The 17821-nt window shown below is 48.4% G+C and overlaps 2 protein-coding genes across 2 annotated transcripts in view; both read right to left on the bottom strand.

Annotated features, from left to right (window-relative positions):
• SLC25A48 (solute carrier family 25 member 48) overlaps window positions 1-17821 on the bottom strand; it is a 137549-nt gene that overhangs the window by 64578 nt on the left and 55150 nt on the right. The gene's annotated exons all lie outside the window — the stretch shown is intronic.
• On the bottom strand, window positions 187-4649 carry LOC146405760 (uncharacterized). The gene is made up of 3 exons (XM_085014619.1): window positions 4259-4649; window positions 1819-2283; window positions 187-973 (listed from the first exon to the last, which is right to left on the bottom strand). Exons 1-3 carry the CDS (start codon window positions 4268-4270, stop codon window positions 692-694), a joined length of 759 nt encoding a protein of 252 aa, XP_084870745.1. The 5' UTR covers window positions 4271-4649; the 3' UTR covers window positions 187-691.

Here is a 17821-nt window from a genome sequence, read left to right as displayed (position 1 = left end):
GAACCCAGGCATGCTACTTAACCTCTCTGAGCCTGATTCTTCAACTGTACAAAGGAGATGATACCAGTGTATGCCTCTAGGATTATGGAGACGGTCTCTGTAAGGGGCTTAGTACATCGTAAATGCTGAACTAATGGACGCCACGGGTTTTAATCCAAAGCATCGCATTAGGGCGCCAACTCCAACCCTGGTAGCAGAGTGATTTATTTATAAGCCAGTCTCTGGTCTCTGCACTTCTCAGTTGTTCGGGCAAACCCGATTCCTTCCCCTTTCTGGAGGCACTTTGGGGGCACCTGCTCTTCACTGGGCCGGTTTTCCAGCTGGAAGAGCGGGATCAGCCCCAAGATGGGAGGGTCCCTTCCTGGGGGTGTGGCTGAATGTGGGGAGCCAGCTGAGCCATTCCTCCGCTAAGTCAGATGCCAGGTAGACTGGCCCACCAGCAGGGTGCAAGGTCTGCTTTCTAGCCCAAAGGGAGAGCTGCCAGGGCTTGAGGTCCTCCTGCCAGCCCTGCAGGTTGTGGGCAGTAGACCAGGGAAAATGAAGGTCTGAGAGCTGTAGTCCCAAGAAGCTTCAGCCCCACGGTGAGCTGAGCTCTGGGAACTTCGCCCCCAGCCATCTTCACCCCTCGCTGATCAGTGGGTACTGGGGGCTGTCCTCTGGTGGTTCCTGCCCACCACCAGCTCCTGCTCCCTCACGGTGAAGCTGCACCAGGCCCAGGCAGCTTCCCCGTGGGCTCCTGGCCCCACGCTGGAGAGATGGGAGGCCCAGGGCTCGTGTGCAGCCCCTCCTCAGGGGTTCTGTAGTAAGGCACAAACCCCGAAGCATGAAGGGCCTGGCCCCTAAAGGCACCATCGCTGGAGAGAGGGAAGTCCAGGCCACAGTCACGGGAGTGCCCTGCTGAGACCAGCAGGATGGGGCAGCAGGTTGGTGAGGGAGAGCACCCGGAGCGGAGGTCTGGGTCGGCCAGGCCAGTCTGGGTGGGAAGGAGACAAGATGGTTAGCCAGGCTCGCAGGTTCGGCCTGACACCCAGGATTGGCCTCGGCCTCCACTCTGCAGTGGGAGCAAGAATGGCGTTGGTGCCTGTTCTACTGGCGGGATGCACTCAGTCACTCACTCCCAACCCCAGGGCTCCCAGCTGGGAGGATGTGTCTGGGATTAGACAGCACTCAACCCGCCCCCTCCATGTCTGCAGTCACAGGGCACAGTGCCAGCTTCGGGTGCTGGAGGTGGCTGTTAGTAACATTAGAGGACCCGGACTTTGGGTCCAATCCCAGGTTTGCTCTTGCCAGCGATGTCTTTGGCCAAGTCGCTTAACTTCTCTGAGGCTCATTTTTCTCATTCATCAAATGGGAATGATAACAAGACCTATCTCATAGGACTATTATTAGGATAAATGAAGTGATGCATGTGAAGCATTTCCTGGGAGCCTAAGGATTATGCAAATGTTTCTGTAGGGGAACTCCAGGCCAAGCCTGGAATAATAATTGCACTATTGTATGTCACTCTCACAATGGCTCTGACAGGAGCTACTACTGTTATCTTTCATAAGAAATTAGTGCCCTTGAGGTCTAAACACATTCCCCAGGCGGTGCCCAGAGCCAGTGACCAAGGTGGGACTGAGTGAGGCAGTCTGCCTCCAGCCTCTGTGCTCTAAGCAATGACACACTGCTCTGGGAGGCCCCCCCTCCTCCGACCCCCCAGCTGACCTTGGGTGGCCTGGTCAAGCCTCCTGGGCCTGGGACCCTGGGACAGAGATCTGAAGGATGCCAGGACCCCCGGTGTTGCTCCCTGCACCCTCTGTGGCCTCCCCGACTCACAGAACACTTGTCGCTGACTGTCATCCTGCAGCAGCAGCAGCAGCAGCGAGCCTGCGCCTCCATCCTGATGGGTGGGTCACAGGAGCCTGCACATAAGCTGTCAGGAAGAGTCAGGCTGGGGAAACTCTCCTCCTTGGAGCGGTAGTAAGGGAAGAAGCCACTGGCTGGCCCTGAGTCCTCCAGGCACGGTGCCTCTCTGATCCTCTGGTCTCCTCCTCGGTCCCTGCAAATCTCAGTCCTTGGGGTCAACTCCTCCTCAGCCAGGAGCTGCCCATAGGTGCGGAAGAAGGGCAGGTACTCCAAGGCCTCCAGGGGCCCCTCGGAGAGGTCAAGGTTGCTGAGGGACTCGCTGCCCCTTGACCTGGTGGCCTGTAGTTGCTGGGATGGAGGCTCTGAGTCCTCCTCCTCCAGGAGGTTCTGAGAGGGAGAGACTCTAGGCTCAGGCTCGCAGCTCTTCTGGGACGTCTGGGAAGAGAAGAGTGGTCTGTCTGTCACTGCACCCAACTTCCCCAGCACCTCCAGCTCCCTCCCCAACTCCTGCCAACACTGGAGACCAGGGGAATTTTCCAAACGTGGCTCTGCTCGGTTAAAACCCAGTGGTGGTTCCCAGCCACGGTCAGGTTACCTGTGAGCCTCAGGAGACCTGCCCTGCCAGCACCTGCAACCCCATGGCACATCCTTCTCCCCGCTGGACACACCAGCCTGCTTGCCCTGCCTCAGTCCTGCCAAGCAGGTCCTGCTTTCAGCCTGTGCCTGGATTGGCTCTTAGCTCTCAGCACAGAGGCGCCTTCTCAGCCTCCGCCTCCCCAGGTGACTCTGGATAACCTCACCCTTCCCTTCTGCACTGAAACGTTTTTCTTGGTTGTGGTTTGCCTGCTCTGTGTGGGCAGTGGCCGTGTCTGTCTGGTGCTCCTGGCTCATTGTAGGTAGGCACTCAGCTGAGACTTCTCCAACAAACGATCGGTATACTCTGCTGATTTTCAGTCCATCTCATATGTCCTTCAGTCTGTCCAGTCCAGCCCCACAGATCTTCTTTATTCTTTAGTCTTTCTCATTCACCAAGCATCTTCTTGCCACGGGCCTTTGTACTTGCTAAGGCTCCTGCCTGGCATCTCTCTCCTCTCCTTCTCCTAGTTGAAAACTTCTCCAGCTCTTGGCTTAAGGTCGCTTCTTTTGCTCCCCTGGTTCATCACCTCCCTCTACCACGGAGTCCCACCACCCCGCTATCTTTCATCCAGAGCACCCATCCCTCTGCTGTGAAATATTCATCTGCATGGTTGCTCGATTAATGCTTTTCATCTATTTATAAATTCCACCAAGGCAAAGCCCATTTGTCTTCTGTGTCCTTGGAGCCTAGAACAGCCTTGGCATATAGTAGATACCAAATATTGGAAGAAAGGAAAGGAAGGTTGGAGGGAAAGAAAGAGGAAGGAAGAAAGAGAATGTTGAACTGAGCTTGGCCAGGAACAAAGGAGGGAGAAGCCATGTCTTGGGGGGAGGTGGGAGGGGGGAATGAGGAATTACCTCCCAGGCCCTAAGGGAACACAGGGACCCAGAGCACCTGTCAGTGAAAAGCCAGCCCATGCTCCACCTTTGTCTGTTAGGGCCATGGGTACATGGTGGGGTCCATGTGCCCAGCTGAATCCACCTTTTCTGAGTTTCTGCCACTTGCCAAACACCCCATGGGTGCTGTGCTGCGCATTCCTCTCTCTCCGGGAAGCCTTAGGGCTTGCAAGGACAGACCTGCCTTTCTAGCTTTGCTGTGCCGAGGACACAGGAGTAGTAGCACCACCAGGGTTTGAGCCCAAGTCTGCCCTGCTCCGGAGCCTGTGTTCTTTTCACTGTCACTTCCACGGTATCAGGGGTTGAACTGTGTCCCCCACATGAGGTTCTAACCCCTGGTACCTGTGACTGAGACCTTATTTGGAAACAGGCTTTTGCAGGTGGAATCCAGTTAAGATGAGATTGTACTGGATTGGAGTGGGCCTTAAATCCAATGACCGGTGTCTTTATGAGGGAAATTTGAACACACACACAGGGGAAATGTCACATGACAGCAGAGGCAGAGATTGGAGAGAAGCTGCCGCCACAAGCCACGAAACGCCAAGGATTGCCAGCAACCACCAGAAGCTAGGAGAGAAGCAAGGAACAGGTTCTCTCTCTGAGCTCCCAGGAAAGAACCCGGCCCACCACTTGATTTTGGCTGCTGGCCTTCAATTAAATGTGTGCTGTGTAAAGTCACCCAGTTTGTGGGTATCATGTCATAGCACCCCTAGGGTACCAGTGCCTACAGGTTGGATGGCTGGTCCCATGGATGAAGGGATCCGGCTCGAGGATGAAGACTTGTGCTTTCCCGGCACTCCCTGGTGAGCAGTGTGTGGGGACAGGCCCATCGCCATGACCTTGACCCCCTCTGGGGCTGGGCTCACCCAGGCCTTACCCTTCCCGCCATGTGGTAGTGCTGGCCCAGGGCGGGCCACCCTGTGGCGGGCAGTTGGCTCTTCCGCACCTCAGTCTTTCCCGCCTGGCTCCTGCCTGCACTGCCTGAGCCAGTCCTGGATTGAAGGACGCCAGGTGAGCCTCCACTCACTCCTCAGAGGGGCCTTGGCAAACCAGCAGGTGCACAGTGCGGCTTATGCCACCCCTGGGACACCGCCTCCAGCAACCATTCCAGAATCAGCAGCAACCTTGGGTCATGACAAGATCAAGCCTCATCTTCAAGCTCAGGCTGAAAAGACACAGCCTCCTTGGCAGGTCCTTTCCTCCTGGCCTCCTCTCCCCACTGGCAACATCCCCCCGCCCCTGCCACCCCCCGCCCCGGCCTCCCTGTCAGAGAAGATTCCATCATGAAATCATAAGGCCTGGTGCCAGGCAAGAAAGCCAGATAACTCCGTTACCATGGAGCCTCCTGCCCAAGCACCCAGCACCTGCAGTCATCACCTGCCTCTTAATTCAGCTTCATCCAGCTCTCCCCCAGAGATGGGGGGACAGAGGGAAGGCAGACATCTTCTAGAATCAGATCAGATCTCCACACGGGGCCAGTGACCTCATTCATGGACTTGTGCCCAGAGACTCATAGAGTAGGGCCTCTGGCAGAGGGTAGGAGGGGTCCCGAGGATGCCTTCTGCCGCTGGGGGCTGTCTGGACCTCTCCTCGCCTGGTCCCCTGGGGAGGCAGCAGCAGCCCAGGTCTCTCCTCCGTGCATCTTCCCTGGTCACCAGTGAGCACAAAGCGAGTCAGCCGTGCAAGGACTGACTGTGCCAAATACCTGCTGTCTCCCCCCTCAGCTCACATCCCTCCCAAGTCTGGTGCTCCTGCCAGAAGGAAGAGAACGCTGTTTGTTGTCACCTTCCAAGTGTCGTACCCATTGGGTGACTCCCACATGCAGTCCTCAGGACAGACTTTCAAGTCAGAAAGGGCACCACTGTTAGGCCATTTTATAGCCTCAGCACTAGGACAGCCTGGAGAAGGGGGCTTCAGAGTTAGACCTTAGCCTTAAGGCTCCAGGCAGGTAGGCCCCAACATGCCACCAGAGGCCACAAAGCCTGGGTGCCTCCAGGACCCAAGGCTTCCCCAGTGCTGAGTTCTTGGCCAAGTGTGACCCAGCAGGTTCCCTGGGCTCAGGCACGGCTCCCCCATCTCTCCACCCTGGAACCCACGGACTGTTGGGCCATTTAAAATGGCTTTTCTTTTTTAATAGACTTACCTCTTTAATCACACGGAACTTATTTTTTTAAGTGGTAAGACATAAGGCCCTAATTTTATTTTATATATTGAATGGTTAGTCAGTTGACTCAACATTTATGAAAAACTTATTTCTTCCCCAGTCTGATTTGAATACCAAAGTATAACCACACTCGACATTCTTAACTGTTTCACACTCAAGTCAGTTTCTCAAATTTATTGCTCTACCCTTCTCTTTGTCTCTCTTGGTACCAATACGATATTGTTTTGAGCTCTTTAGTTTTATCATAATTTTATTTTAATTTTCTCTTTTTAGGGGTGCACCTGCAGCATATGGAAGTTCCCAGGCTACGGGTCTCATTGGAGCTGCAGCTTCCAGCCTATGCCATAGCCACAGCAATGCCAGATCCTTAACCCACTGAGCAAGGCCAGGGATCGAACCTGCATCCTCATAGATACTAGTCAGGTTCTTAACCTACTGAGCCATAATGGGAACTCCAGTTTTATCACAATTTTAATTCACGTTATGGAGTCATCTTTTAAAAAATCAACTGTTTTGAAGTCTAATTTACATACACCACAAAGTGTTTGGTCCACCAATCTGTACACCCATGAGACAACCCCAGAATTAACATATAGACATGCCTCCTTTCAAGTGATTCTTCCTCTGTTTCCCAACCCTGAGCAACCAGTGATTTGCTTTTTGGTGCTACTGATTCATTTTGCCTGTTCTAGAATACATGAAATTACATGGTATGTAGAGCTTATGTGTAGCTTCCTTTGTTCTGCATTTTTGCTTTTAAGATTCATCGCTGTTGTGGCACAGCGTTTGCTTCTTGTCATCAATGAGCAGCATGCCATCGGATGGCATAACCAATGTATTTATCCATGTATCTGTCCGTGGGCATTTCTGTTGTTTCCATTACAAATTGAGCTGCTCTGAATCGTTATGTACAGGACTCTATGTGGGCATCTCTTCACTGGTCTTAGGTAAATACCTTGGATTCGAATAGCTTGATCATATGGTAAGTGCATGTTTAACTAAATACACTGCCAAACTGTTTCCAAAGTGGTTGCACCATTTTTACGTTCTGAACGGCAATGAATAAAAAGTTCTAGTTGCTTCACATTCTTGCCGTTTCAAAATTTTTGTCTTTCTGGCGTCATTCTAGTCTAGTAGTATATAATTACGATTTTAATTTGCATTAATTACCGATGATGTTTAGCCTCTTTCCATGTGTGTATTGTCAATTTATGTATCTTCATTGCTAAGTGTCCAAATATTTTACCAAGTTTAACAATTTCATTGTTATCATTAAATTACTGTAAAGTGGATCTAGTCAAAGGGTGCAGTTTGATGTTTTCACTTACGTCCACACCTGAGAAGTTATCAGGTTATAACAACTATTTTTTTTTCTTTTTTTTTTCTTTTTAGGGCTGCACCAGTGGCAAGTGGAGGTTCCTCGGCTAGGGGTCCAATTGGAGCTACAGTTGCCAGCCTTTGTCACAGCCACAGCAATGCCAGATCCGAGCTGCATCTGCGACCTACACCACAGCTCACAGCAATGCTAGATCCTTAACCCACTGCGTGAGGCCAGGGATCAAACCCACAACCTCATGGTTACTAGTCGGATTCATTTCCGCTGTGCCACAACAGAAACTCCAACAAATATTTCTATCAACCTCCAAATTTCCTCCTGTACTTCTGTAGTCTATCTCTCCCTCCATCCAGGTCCATCCCCAGGCAACTGTGATTACTCTTTGTCACTGTAGATAATTGTCTGTACTCTTATCACTGGAGGGCTTGGTAAAGCCTTTTGAATATGTTAATGTATGTCTTTCATCAAATGTGGGAAGCTTTAGGCCTTTATTTCTTCAAATATTTTTTTTCCAGCTTATTTCTCCTCTCCTTTTGGGACTCCAATGATACATAAGTTATTTTTTAAAAATATTTTTCCCCCACAGGTCCCTGGAGCTCTGCTCACTTTTTTTTTTTTTCTTCTAATTTTCATTTTTCTCTGTTCCTCAGATTGTGTGATTTCTATTGATTTCATGAAGTTTACAGGTTTTTTTTCCTCTGGTCATCCCCAATCTACTACGAAATCATCCAGGGAACTTTTTAATTTCAAATTTCTGGCATGTCCATCTTTTTTTAAATTTTTAATAGTTTTTATTTCTCTGCTGACAACTCCTGTCCTTTTATTCATTCCGTGTGTGTGTGTGTGTGTGTGTGTGTGTGTGTGTGTGTGTGTGTGTTTTAACCTGGTGGAGAATTGTTATAAGACCTCCTTTGAAGTTTTGGATAATTTCAACACATGGGTCACCTTGGGACTGGCATCTACTGTCTTTTCCCTGGAGAACTTGGCCGCATCTTCCTGATTCTTTGTCTGCTGGGCAATTTTGTCCCAAACATCATGACCATTGTATAGACTTGAGTCCTACACATGGTCCTCTGGAGACAGTTGATGTTTTTTGTTTTAGAAGACAATCAACTCGGTTAGGTTCAAGCTGCAAGCTCTTTCTTACTGTCTCTATGCAGTGGTTCAAATCTAAATTCAGTTCTCTAACCCTCTGCTGTGTTGTGGTGATAGTTTGAGTCTGTCTAGAGCTAGTGTTACTTAGTGATTAGGCTAAAAAGGTGGATCCCTAAAATCATAAAATTCCTTTTTAAAACGTTCTTATGCACCTGGTTTAAAGCTGAATTTGGTTCTCAAAGCTCAGCTGTTTGGGACAGTCCCACTTGTGTGTAGCTTAGGGGTTAGGTAGAGATATGCAGGCAGGTTCAAAGGAATAAGGGACCCCTTTTCTGGTTCTCCTCCTGAATTAACTCCCATGCTCGCAGGACTTCCAGGGTCCCCCTCCTGACACTGCCGCGTTGCTACTGTGCTGGTGGAGATGGCCCTCTAGGCAAAGCAGACACACACACACACACACATGCAGAGAAAGCGAAGGAACTGGTAAAACTACCCCAAGATGGATCACTTGTCCAAGTGAGACAGCATACTAACTCAGGTAGTTGGTGGAGGAGCAGATGGGTTCTGATATATTCTTTTGATATGGATATTGATTAACCTTGTGGCTTAAGTGACACCCCCACAGGCTGGGTTTTATTATAGGAAATGCGCTTCCCCCACAGGCTTTGTTTACTATAGGAAGTGCGACTCTCTAGCCCACTCCTCAACTGATAAAAAGGGAATGAGAGGAATGGTGACTTAATCTAAGGAAAGAAAAGGACAAAGAAACCCTAAAGCTTTCGGGACATTTCCAACCCTAAAAGCCCTATTGGACAAGGACTGATACAGGTAGTTAAGCAAGGCCAGTGGCAGAAAAGCACATCTTTCTGGACCCCACGTTGGTGCCCTCCCCACCTTTAGGAGAGAAAAATCCCCAAAGGACAATAGAGAAAGGGGGCTCTTCTCCCCCTTCCCAGCTGTCCTCAGAGCTCTTTGCTTTTCTTTCATGAAGACGTTGCTTGCTTGCTGCCTGTGTGTTCCTGGAGCTCACTCACTGCTGTGAACAAGAACCCGGATTCTGGAACCATCTCTCCGGCATCTCAGGTTTTTACTCTCCTCCATAATCCGTTTCCTCTACTTTTTAGTGTTCGTAGGTAGTTGGGTTTTGTATTTTGTTCAGAGTTTTTAGTTATTATGAATGAGAGGCATGAACTCCAGTGAGTTTAATGCTTGCACTCTTGCATAGGAACCTCCCTTTCAAAATATTTTTTGTAGCGTTGTCTGTCTTCTTATGTTGTACAAGCTTTTATATGGACCAGATACACATCTTTGGTCAGAAATATGCATTGTGAATATTTTCTTCGAAGCTGTGCCTTGCCTTTTCATTTTCTTAACAATGTCTTTCTAGGAAAGATAAACTTTTAAATTTGATGAGGGCAATTTTTTTGTTTTTTCATTTGCGTGTTTGGTATCTAAGAAATCTGCCTATTCCAAGATTCATTTCTGTTTTCTTCTGGGAGCTCAATAGTTTTAGCTTTTATATTTAGGTCTATGATTCTTTTGAGTTAATTGATATGATTTGATGTGGGGAATCAAGGTTTATTTTTCCATTTGGATGTCCATCATGACGACACAACTGGTTGAAAAGACTTCCCTTTCCCCCTTTGAAATAAATTAGCACCTGTGTCCAAACCCAATCATGTCTGTGTGGGTCCATACATCCTGGACTCTGTTCTGTGTTACTGATCCATACCATGCTGCTTTAACGCTGTGATCAGAATTTCTCGATCTTGGTACCACTGACATTTTGAGCCAAGTGATTGTTGTAGGGGCTGTTTTGTACCTTGTAGGATGTTTAACAGCATCTCTGGCCTCTACTCACTGGATGCTGGGAGCACCCCCTCCCCCTGAGTCGTGACAACCAATAACATCTCCAAACATTGCCAAATGTCCTCCGGGGGGAGGAATTAACTTCAGTTTTCAAGCATCACTATAAATTCACTATATGCCTTGAAAGCAGGTATGGGAGTCTGTCAGTTTTGTTCTTTTGAAAAAATACTTTACATTTTTAAGGAGTTCCCGTCATGGCGCAGTGGTTAATGAATCCGACTAAGAACCATGAGGTTGTGGGTTCGATCCCTGCCCTTGCTCAGTGGGTTAACGATCTGGCGTTGCCGTGAGCTGTGGTGTAGGTCGCAGGCGCGGCTCGGATCCTGCGTTGCTGTGGCTCTGGCGTAGGCCGGTGGCTACAGCTCCCATTAGACCCCTAGCCTGGGAACCTCCATGTGCCGCGGGAGCGGCCCAAGAAATAGCAAAAAGACAAAAAAAAAAAAAAAAAAAAGAAAAAATACTTTACATTTTTAAAATATAAAAATAAAAACATATCCTAGGTCCTTTGCATTTTCATATAAATTTACGTTCATTTCTAAATATTCAAGCTATTGATATGTCTCTCCTTTTTAGTTAGCAAAATTTATCCTTTGTACAGGCCTATGAATTTTGACTAATACATACCAACACATATATAACTGTTCTATACTTTAGTCAACATACAGAACAGTTCAATTGTCCCAGAAAATCCCTTTTGCCCAGTGAGCTATTCTGGTAAACCATCTCTCAAAAACAAATGACAGGAGTTCCCGTCTTGGCTGAGCTCTTAACAAACCTGACTAGGATCCAAGTGGATGTGGGTTCAATCCCTGGCCTCACTCAGTGGGTTAAGGATCCAGCATTGCTGTGAGCTGTGCTGTAGGTTGCAGACACAGCTCAGATCTAGCATTGCTGTGGCTGTGGCGGAGGCCGGCAGCTGTAGCTCCGAGTGGACCCCTAGCCTGCGGACCTCCACATGCTGTGGGTGCAGCCCTAAAAAGCAAAAAAAAAAAAGACACAACCAAATCCTGATGATAGTGCCTGCCAACTTCCCTGATGTAAATACTCCCATCTGGCTGATTCCAAGACGCTAGCATGGCACAGCTCAGTGTGGCCTTGGGAGGAGAGATGCAGATTGGGATCCTGTGAGCTGGCACCTCCAGGACATTACTCACTGTGCCCCTTGGCAGAATACCCTTCTTCTCACCCTCATTTAATCACTGATCTATTATCTGTCCCTTTGGTTTTTGCCTTTCCCCCAAATCACGTAAATAGAATCCTATGTACATTCTAGTTATTCTTTTTGAACATCTATCTCTGCCTTCTCGATGCAGAGACGCCACGGTGCTCTGAACGAGTGTCCCCTTTCCTGCTGCACTGAAAAAAGTGTCTTCTTCTTCTTCTTCTTCTTCTTTTTTTTTTTTTTTTTTGTCTTTCTGCCTTTTCTAGGGCCACACACGCAGCATACAGAGGTTCCCAGGCTAGGGCTCTAATCAGAGCTGTAGCCGCCGGCCTACGCCAGAGCCACAGCAACGCGGGAGTCGAGCTGCATCTGTGACCTACACCACAGTTCATGGCAATGATGGATCCTTAACCCACTGAGCAAGGCCAGGGATCAAACCTGCAACCTCATTGTTCCTAGTCGGATTCGATAACCACTGTGCCACGACGGGAACTCCAAAAGTGTCTTCAAGAGATGCTCAACATTGCTAATAATTAGAGAAAGGCAAATCAAAACTGCAATGAGGTATCACCTCACACTGATCCGAATGGCCATCATTAAAAACGTCTACACATAATAAATGCTGGAGGGGGCATGGAAAAAAGGGAACCCTCCCACACTGCAGGTAGGAATGTAAACTGGTGTAGCCACAATGGGGAACAGCATGGAGGTTCCTCAAAAAATTACAAGTAGAGTTGCCATAGGATCCAACAATCCCACTTCTGGGCATATAACCAGAAGAAACTCTATTTTAAAAAGATGCATGCATCCCAGTGTTCATAGCAGCACTATTTACAATAGCCAAGAAATGGAAGCAACCTACATTCCATTGAGAGGTGAATAGGTAAAGAAGATGTGGTACACACACACACACACACACACACATACAATGGAATGCTACTCAGCCATAAAAATGAAATTATGCCATTTGTAGCAATATGGATGAACCTAGAGATTATCATAGTGAATAAAATCAATCAGAAAGAGAAAGACTAATACCACATGATATATAGAGAATCAAAAATATGACACCCATGGTCTGATCTACGAAACAGAAACAGACTCACAGACATAGAGAAAGGACTTGTGGTTTGCCAAGGGGGAGGTGGGATGGGGGGATAGCGTGGGAGTTTGGGATTAGCAGATACAAACTATTATATATAGAATGAATAACAAGGTCCCACTGTATAGCACAGGGAACTCTATTCAGTACCCTGTAGTAAACCATGATGGAAAAAGAACATGAAGAAGAATCAATATCCGTACAGGCAGAACTGAACCACTTTGCTGTTCAGCATAAATCAACACAACATTGTCAATCAAGGATGCTTCAATAAAAACACATTTTTAAAAACAGTATCTTTGGGGGAAAGCTGGGGTGACTTTAGGGCTCACCTCCCTTGTTCCCTTTCTGGCCTGAATCCCTGTCCTGCATTTTCTGTTTTCCACTGTCTTATAATAGTGGTTTCCTAGTTTATCCAGCTCCCTACTTGTTCTCGGTGGGAGAGCAAATCTAGTCCTCATTACACTTCAGCTTGACTACAAGCAGAAGAATCTACAGCCAATTTTCAACATCACATTTATTTGCACGGTTGTTCTGTGCCAGGAACGACGTTAATCATTTTTTCATTGATTACATCACTTCAAAATCCTTTCAGGGGCATATAAAGAGAATAAAATGAGATTTAAAGAAGTTAAGAATTTATTGAGTAATAAACGGCCAGCAGTAAATGGCAGAGCCAGAATTCAAATTCAGGCAGTTGGACTCTGCAGCTGAAGTGCTCAATCACTTTGCCATTGAAAAATTTGTAGGTGACACACAGATGAACAGTTTTTATTTTAAATAGCAAATATAATTTAATGTATAATAGAAAAACTATATCACATAAAAGCTATGATTTTATAGATATTTTTCCTTGGGACAGGAGTGGACTGTTTTCCATCAAAAGAGCCCATTTCTATATATATATCTGTAATCAGACAGGGGAAGAACCTGCTAGTGAGGTGACAACATCGGAAGTTCTGGGACACAGACAACACAATTTGTCCCTTCTGGTTTGGTGAATGTGGTTCCAGGCTGACCCCTGTAACCATGTGTATCTAGATATGAATGAAAGTAACTAATTTTACATAAAAGGAACCATGTATCACAAGTTGCTTTTTTCATACTATTATATGTGCCAGACTTTGCCCTAACCCATAAATATAAGGAGTTTAAGGCCCGCTCCTCAGGCTTTTCTGTTGGGGTGATGCTCTTTTTACCTGCAAGATGTTTCAGGGGAGAGCTACCTCTTCATGGCTGCTGTGTAAGCCCAGGGTTCTGGGGTTTCTGGGCCAAGCCCTCAGTTTTCAGAGCCTGCACAGAGCCCTGGAGAAAATGCATCTACTTCACCGTGCAAGCTGGAGCTTACTCAAACTGCAGCTTGCCAAGCGTTTGGTCCAGCAGAACTCCTATCCCTGGGCCCATCCCCTGGGGGCTGCTGCCAGTTCACAAAAGACACTGGCCTTCCTGGCCTCACTCAGCTCTCACTGGATGCCCACACGCGTGACCAGCAGGGCATGATTGGGCCCAGCACTGGAGACTGACTTATCTGGGGGAAGCCAGGACTCCATGCTAAGGAAGTTTTTTCAAGCCGTCACAACCCCAGGGACAGGGACTTGGGGCACCACACTCGTTTGAGGTCAGTGTGGCCAAGTGACCCTGGCACCTGTGATTTCAGCCCCTGCTCTGTAGGGAGAACGTGTTCTCTGCCCAGACTACAGTCCAGATGGAGAGGCACCACTGTAATGGGCCCTTCTGACCATCTTGTAAGAGGTTTGAAATTCAGATTTCCAGGGACACGTGGTACCTGCACTGCTGATTAGAGCTGGAGTTTCAAGCAGAGATTCAAGAAGGTAGGGGTGGTGGCTCTGTACAGGGACAAAAGGGCCCAGCTGCAGCCAGGTCACACATGCACCTCCAGAAATGTGCCTGAGAGACAAATGCCCAAGCAGAGTCAGCTAAGGGAACAGAGTGGGGACATGGCCAGAGTGCAGAGGCTTGCATGGGGACCCCACGCCCACTGAGATGTCAACTCAAAACCTGGAGCTCACCTACTGCTTGGATTCTGTTTCAATCGCCAGCTTTATGTTGTGTTGGAAAAAACAACTCCAGCACATTTGTGTCACTGGTGGTCAGAATGGCCCTTTGCATTTTCCTTCTCCTGCCAGGAGTGACACTTTTGTCACCCGGAAGCTGCTCTCAGGATACCTGTGGCTGCTGTGTCACAAAGAACTAATGCTAATGCCTTTGGCCCTAAGTCCCTCACTCGGGGTGGCGGGGTTGGGGGCGGGGTGTCTCCATCCAGGGGCAGAACCTTCCTCCTACCGTTTGGGGAGGTTCTCCACTCTGCCCCATGCTCCCTGTGTCTCTCTTCCTCCTCTCCCACTGGGATTTTCTTATTTTCTACTGTTTTTTTTTTTGGGGAAAAGCTCCAGTAAAGAACCTATTCTAAACCACCTCCGGGCAGGAGCATGCCACAGCTCCTACGGCTTTTTAAGGTTGTACGAATCAACAGGTACCTTTTATTTCTTTCTCAAAGGCCTGATGATGTGTTAAATTTCCCCTTTTCAGTTGGGCCCCCAGATGAGCTGCTCACCCAGCTCCTCTTCCAGTTCGGATAAGAAGGGTGCCATGTCGGAAGGACAAATTTACACCTCAAAGTACTGTCTGATTTTCAACACTGGAAAGCAAAGCTGTACTTTTACACCCACCAAGCACAGCAACAGACAGGTGCCACTAAGGCTTTTATATCTGATGCACGTCTTCCTTCTTCTCTGACCGTGGCTCTCCCCACACTCTGGTCATGCCATCTCTTATGTCTCAGGCAGTGCCATGTGGTCACTCTTGGGGGGCCTCCAAGTCACCTCTGAGCTGTGCCTTTTTGGGGGTCTGCTTCTGACCCCATTCCCTCTCCACGGTCATTCAGACCCTTAAAACTCTCATCTCAGACAACTGCAGCCCCTTTCAGCTGATCCCGACCTTCAGATGCTCCCCGGCCAACCCAACCTGCTCCCAGACCTCTGTCTAAAATTCTCATGTTATTTGATCACCCCTTTGCTCCCTCTGGCTTAGGAAACCCAATCCAGATCCTGAGTGGAAAGCCACATAATGTCTTTTCTCTCAAAGGAAATCTTGGTGACTCCATTTTGCTCCTATTCGCCTTCCTGCGACACCACCCCCTCCTCATTCCCTCTTCTCCCAGTAACCATTTGTTTCAAATGAGCCAACCAGGAAGAATGTGCGCCCTGACCTGACCAATGGGAAGGGGACAGGTCCATCACCTGCCTTAGGGATAAATGGGGGAGGGGGGTCCTTTGTTCGGTGCCCACGCTTTTTGGAGCACCCGCGTCCTTCTGCAGAAGTAAAGAGCCTTGTTGAGATCTCCCCGTGTTCATGTGTCTCATTTTTTTTCCGACACTGACGATCTCAGCCATGTCCCCAACATGAAGCCTGGTGCTCCAGGCCCTTCACCGTCTAGCTTCCTCCTACCACTAGGCAAGGGCCGCCTTGGGCCCCCTTCAACTTGCTCCTCGCGCCCCCCACATCACCCCTAGGCTTCTCTCACAGGCAGCCCTACTCCCACCCCAGCAAGCCAGCAGCCTCCCTCCAAGAAAGCCCCCTGGTGGCCATGTGTCTGCCGGTGACCTTCCCCTGTGCGTGTCTGTGTCCGCATCTCTTCCTAATGACCTCATTTTGCCTTAATTATTTCCTTACAGGCCTTATCTCCCAACTACATTGTGAGTTACTAGGCTTAGGCTCTAACGCGAATTTTTTTGCGGGGGTTGGGGCACAATTCGGCTCATCCCAGGTCCTCAGGCCTCTTCCATCCCCCGTCCTCAGACTGTGTTACGGAGGGAATGGCTGTGCTCTCCCAGGGGCACGACCAGACCTCCTGCCTCCCTGAGGGGCCCAGAGCTGCCCCACGCTTTCTGTGCCCCGGACCCCACTGGGAGTTTGCCTCCAGTCCTCTCTGAGTCTCAGATTCCTCGGCTGTGAAGTCAGGACAATAAGAATGTAAGTTTGTGACAAGAATTAATTTAGACAAGAGTCATTAAGGATAAGAATCGTGCCTGGAATATAGTAACCTCCCGACCAAGTGACGGAATCACTATTGTCACCTCTCCTGTGAGTCCCCAGGCTCCCTGTCCACACCTCCTGGTGTACCCCGAGATGCTCAGCTTTCAAGACCTAGACAGGGGCATGAAGAGTGGCTTATCCAGCAGGGAGCCAGTGTTCCAGGGATGTGGGACAGGAGCCTCTAGAGTGATGGACAGACAGACAGGAATATTATATATATTCATATTAACCCTTGTACTCATATATCCCACTAACCCTTATTTTAAAATACTGGTCATGGAGTTCCCGTCGTGGCGCAGTGGTTAACGAATCCGACTAAGAGCCATGAGGTTGCGGGTTCGGTCCCTGCCCTTGCTCAGTGGGTTAAGGATCTGGCATTGCAATGAGCTGTGGTGTAGGTTGCAGACATGGCTCGGATCCCGCATTGCTGTGGCTCTGGCGTAGGCTGGTGGCTACAGCTCCGATTGGACCCTTAGCCTGGGAACCTCTATATGCCATGGGCGCGGCCCTAGAAAAGGCAAAAAGACAAAAAAAAAAAAAAAAAAAAAATACTGGTCATAAAGCCAATGGGCTATTGGTGTCGTTACTTCAACACAAATTTTATATAAAATGTGGAGTTTCCATCGTGGCTCAGTGGTAATGAACCCGACTAGTATCCATGAGGATGCGAGTTCGATCCCTGGCCTTGTTCAGTGGGTTAAGGATCTGGCATTGCAATGAGCTGCGGTGCAGGTCACAGACACGGCTCAGATCTGGCATTGCTGTGGCTGTGGTGCAGGATGGCAGTTGCAGCCCCTGTTCGACCCCTCGCCTGGGAACCTCATAGGCCGCAGATGTGGCCCCAAATAAAAGAAAAAAAATTACATAAAATGTACTTACTATTACTTTAAATGAGAAGGAAAAAACCCCATGCCCTACCATTCCCTCCAAACTCCTTCATGTGACTTTTCGTGGGGTGGTGGTGGGGAACTAGGTACTTTCCAAGCTATCCACAAGGGGGAAGACTGATTCCATTTCTTCTGGAAGGCAAACGTTGTGTCAGCATGAAAGATCATTTAAAACCATTATTATTTTGTTTCCATGTGACAACTATTTTCTTCAAAGAAAAGAAATTTCCCTACTCACGGAAGATGCCTTCATTTTTTAAGCTGACAACTTACAGATGGCCATGAGTTTGAAAACAGATTTCAAAATCATTTCCACACACATTCTCCCTGTAGTCGGTCATTAAGGATGCTAACAAATGCCACATCCAGAACGTAAGAACAGCGTGGTCTTCCCACTAGAAAGTCAAGCGAATGACTTAAATTCACGGGAAAGAAAAAAAAAAAATCTTTTCTCAACATCAAACAGAAACCATTCCCTCTTTGAAACTATAAATCCCTTAAACACAGTCAAGAATTTTAACAAGCCTCCCAGAAAACTATCCTATTATATGACTCTTGGAAGCCCTTCAAGAATTTCCTTAAAATAGTCACATGCTACACAGGGCTGGGGAGAGGGGCTTGTGACAGTGGAAACGGAGGCAGGGCCCACGGTCCCTGAGTACCTTTTTCCAGCAAGGCGGACCCACTCTTAGAGGGATATGGGGGATCTTCTCGGAGGAAAGCATGGGATCCCTTTCCATCTGTTTTACATCTGGGCTTAGAAATAGGA

The sequence above is a fragment of the Sus scrofa genome, chromosome 2 (genome assembly GCF_054392235.1).
Source record: "Sus scrofa isolate SSC_HxYL_T2T_F1_AM1 chromosome 2, Sscrofa_HxYL_maternal_Yorkshire_Landrace_v2.0, whole genome shotgun sequence".
NCBI lineage: Eukaryota > Metazoa > Chordata > Mammalia > Artiodactyla > Suidae > Sus > Sus scrofa.
The sequence above is the reverse complement of the archived record's forward strand: the minus strand, read 5'-3'. Positions and strand labels throughout refer to the sequence as shown.

Excerpts from the sequence above, each read along its gene's own strand:
- LOC146405760 (XM_085014619.1), bottom strand. Across the intron at positions 974-1,818 it reads CAGTCAGCGACAAGTGTTCT|ACTGGCCTGGCCGACCCAGA; the intron begins GTGAGTCGGGGA and ends CTTCCCACCCAG.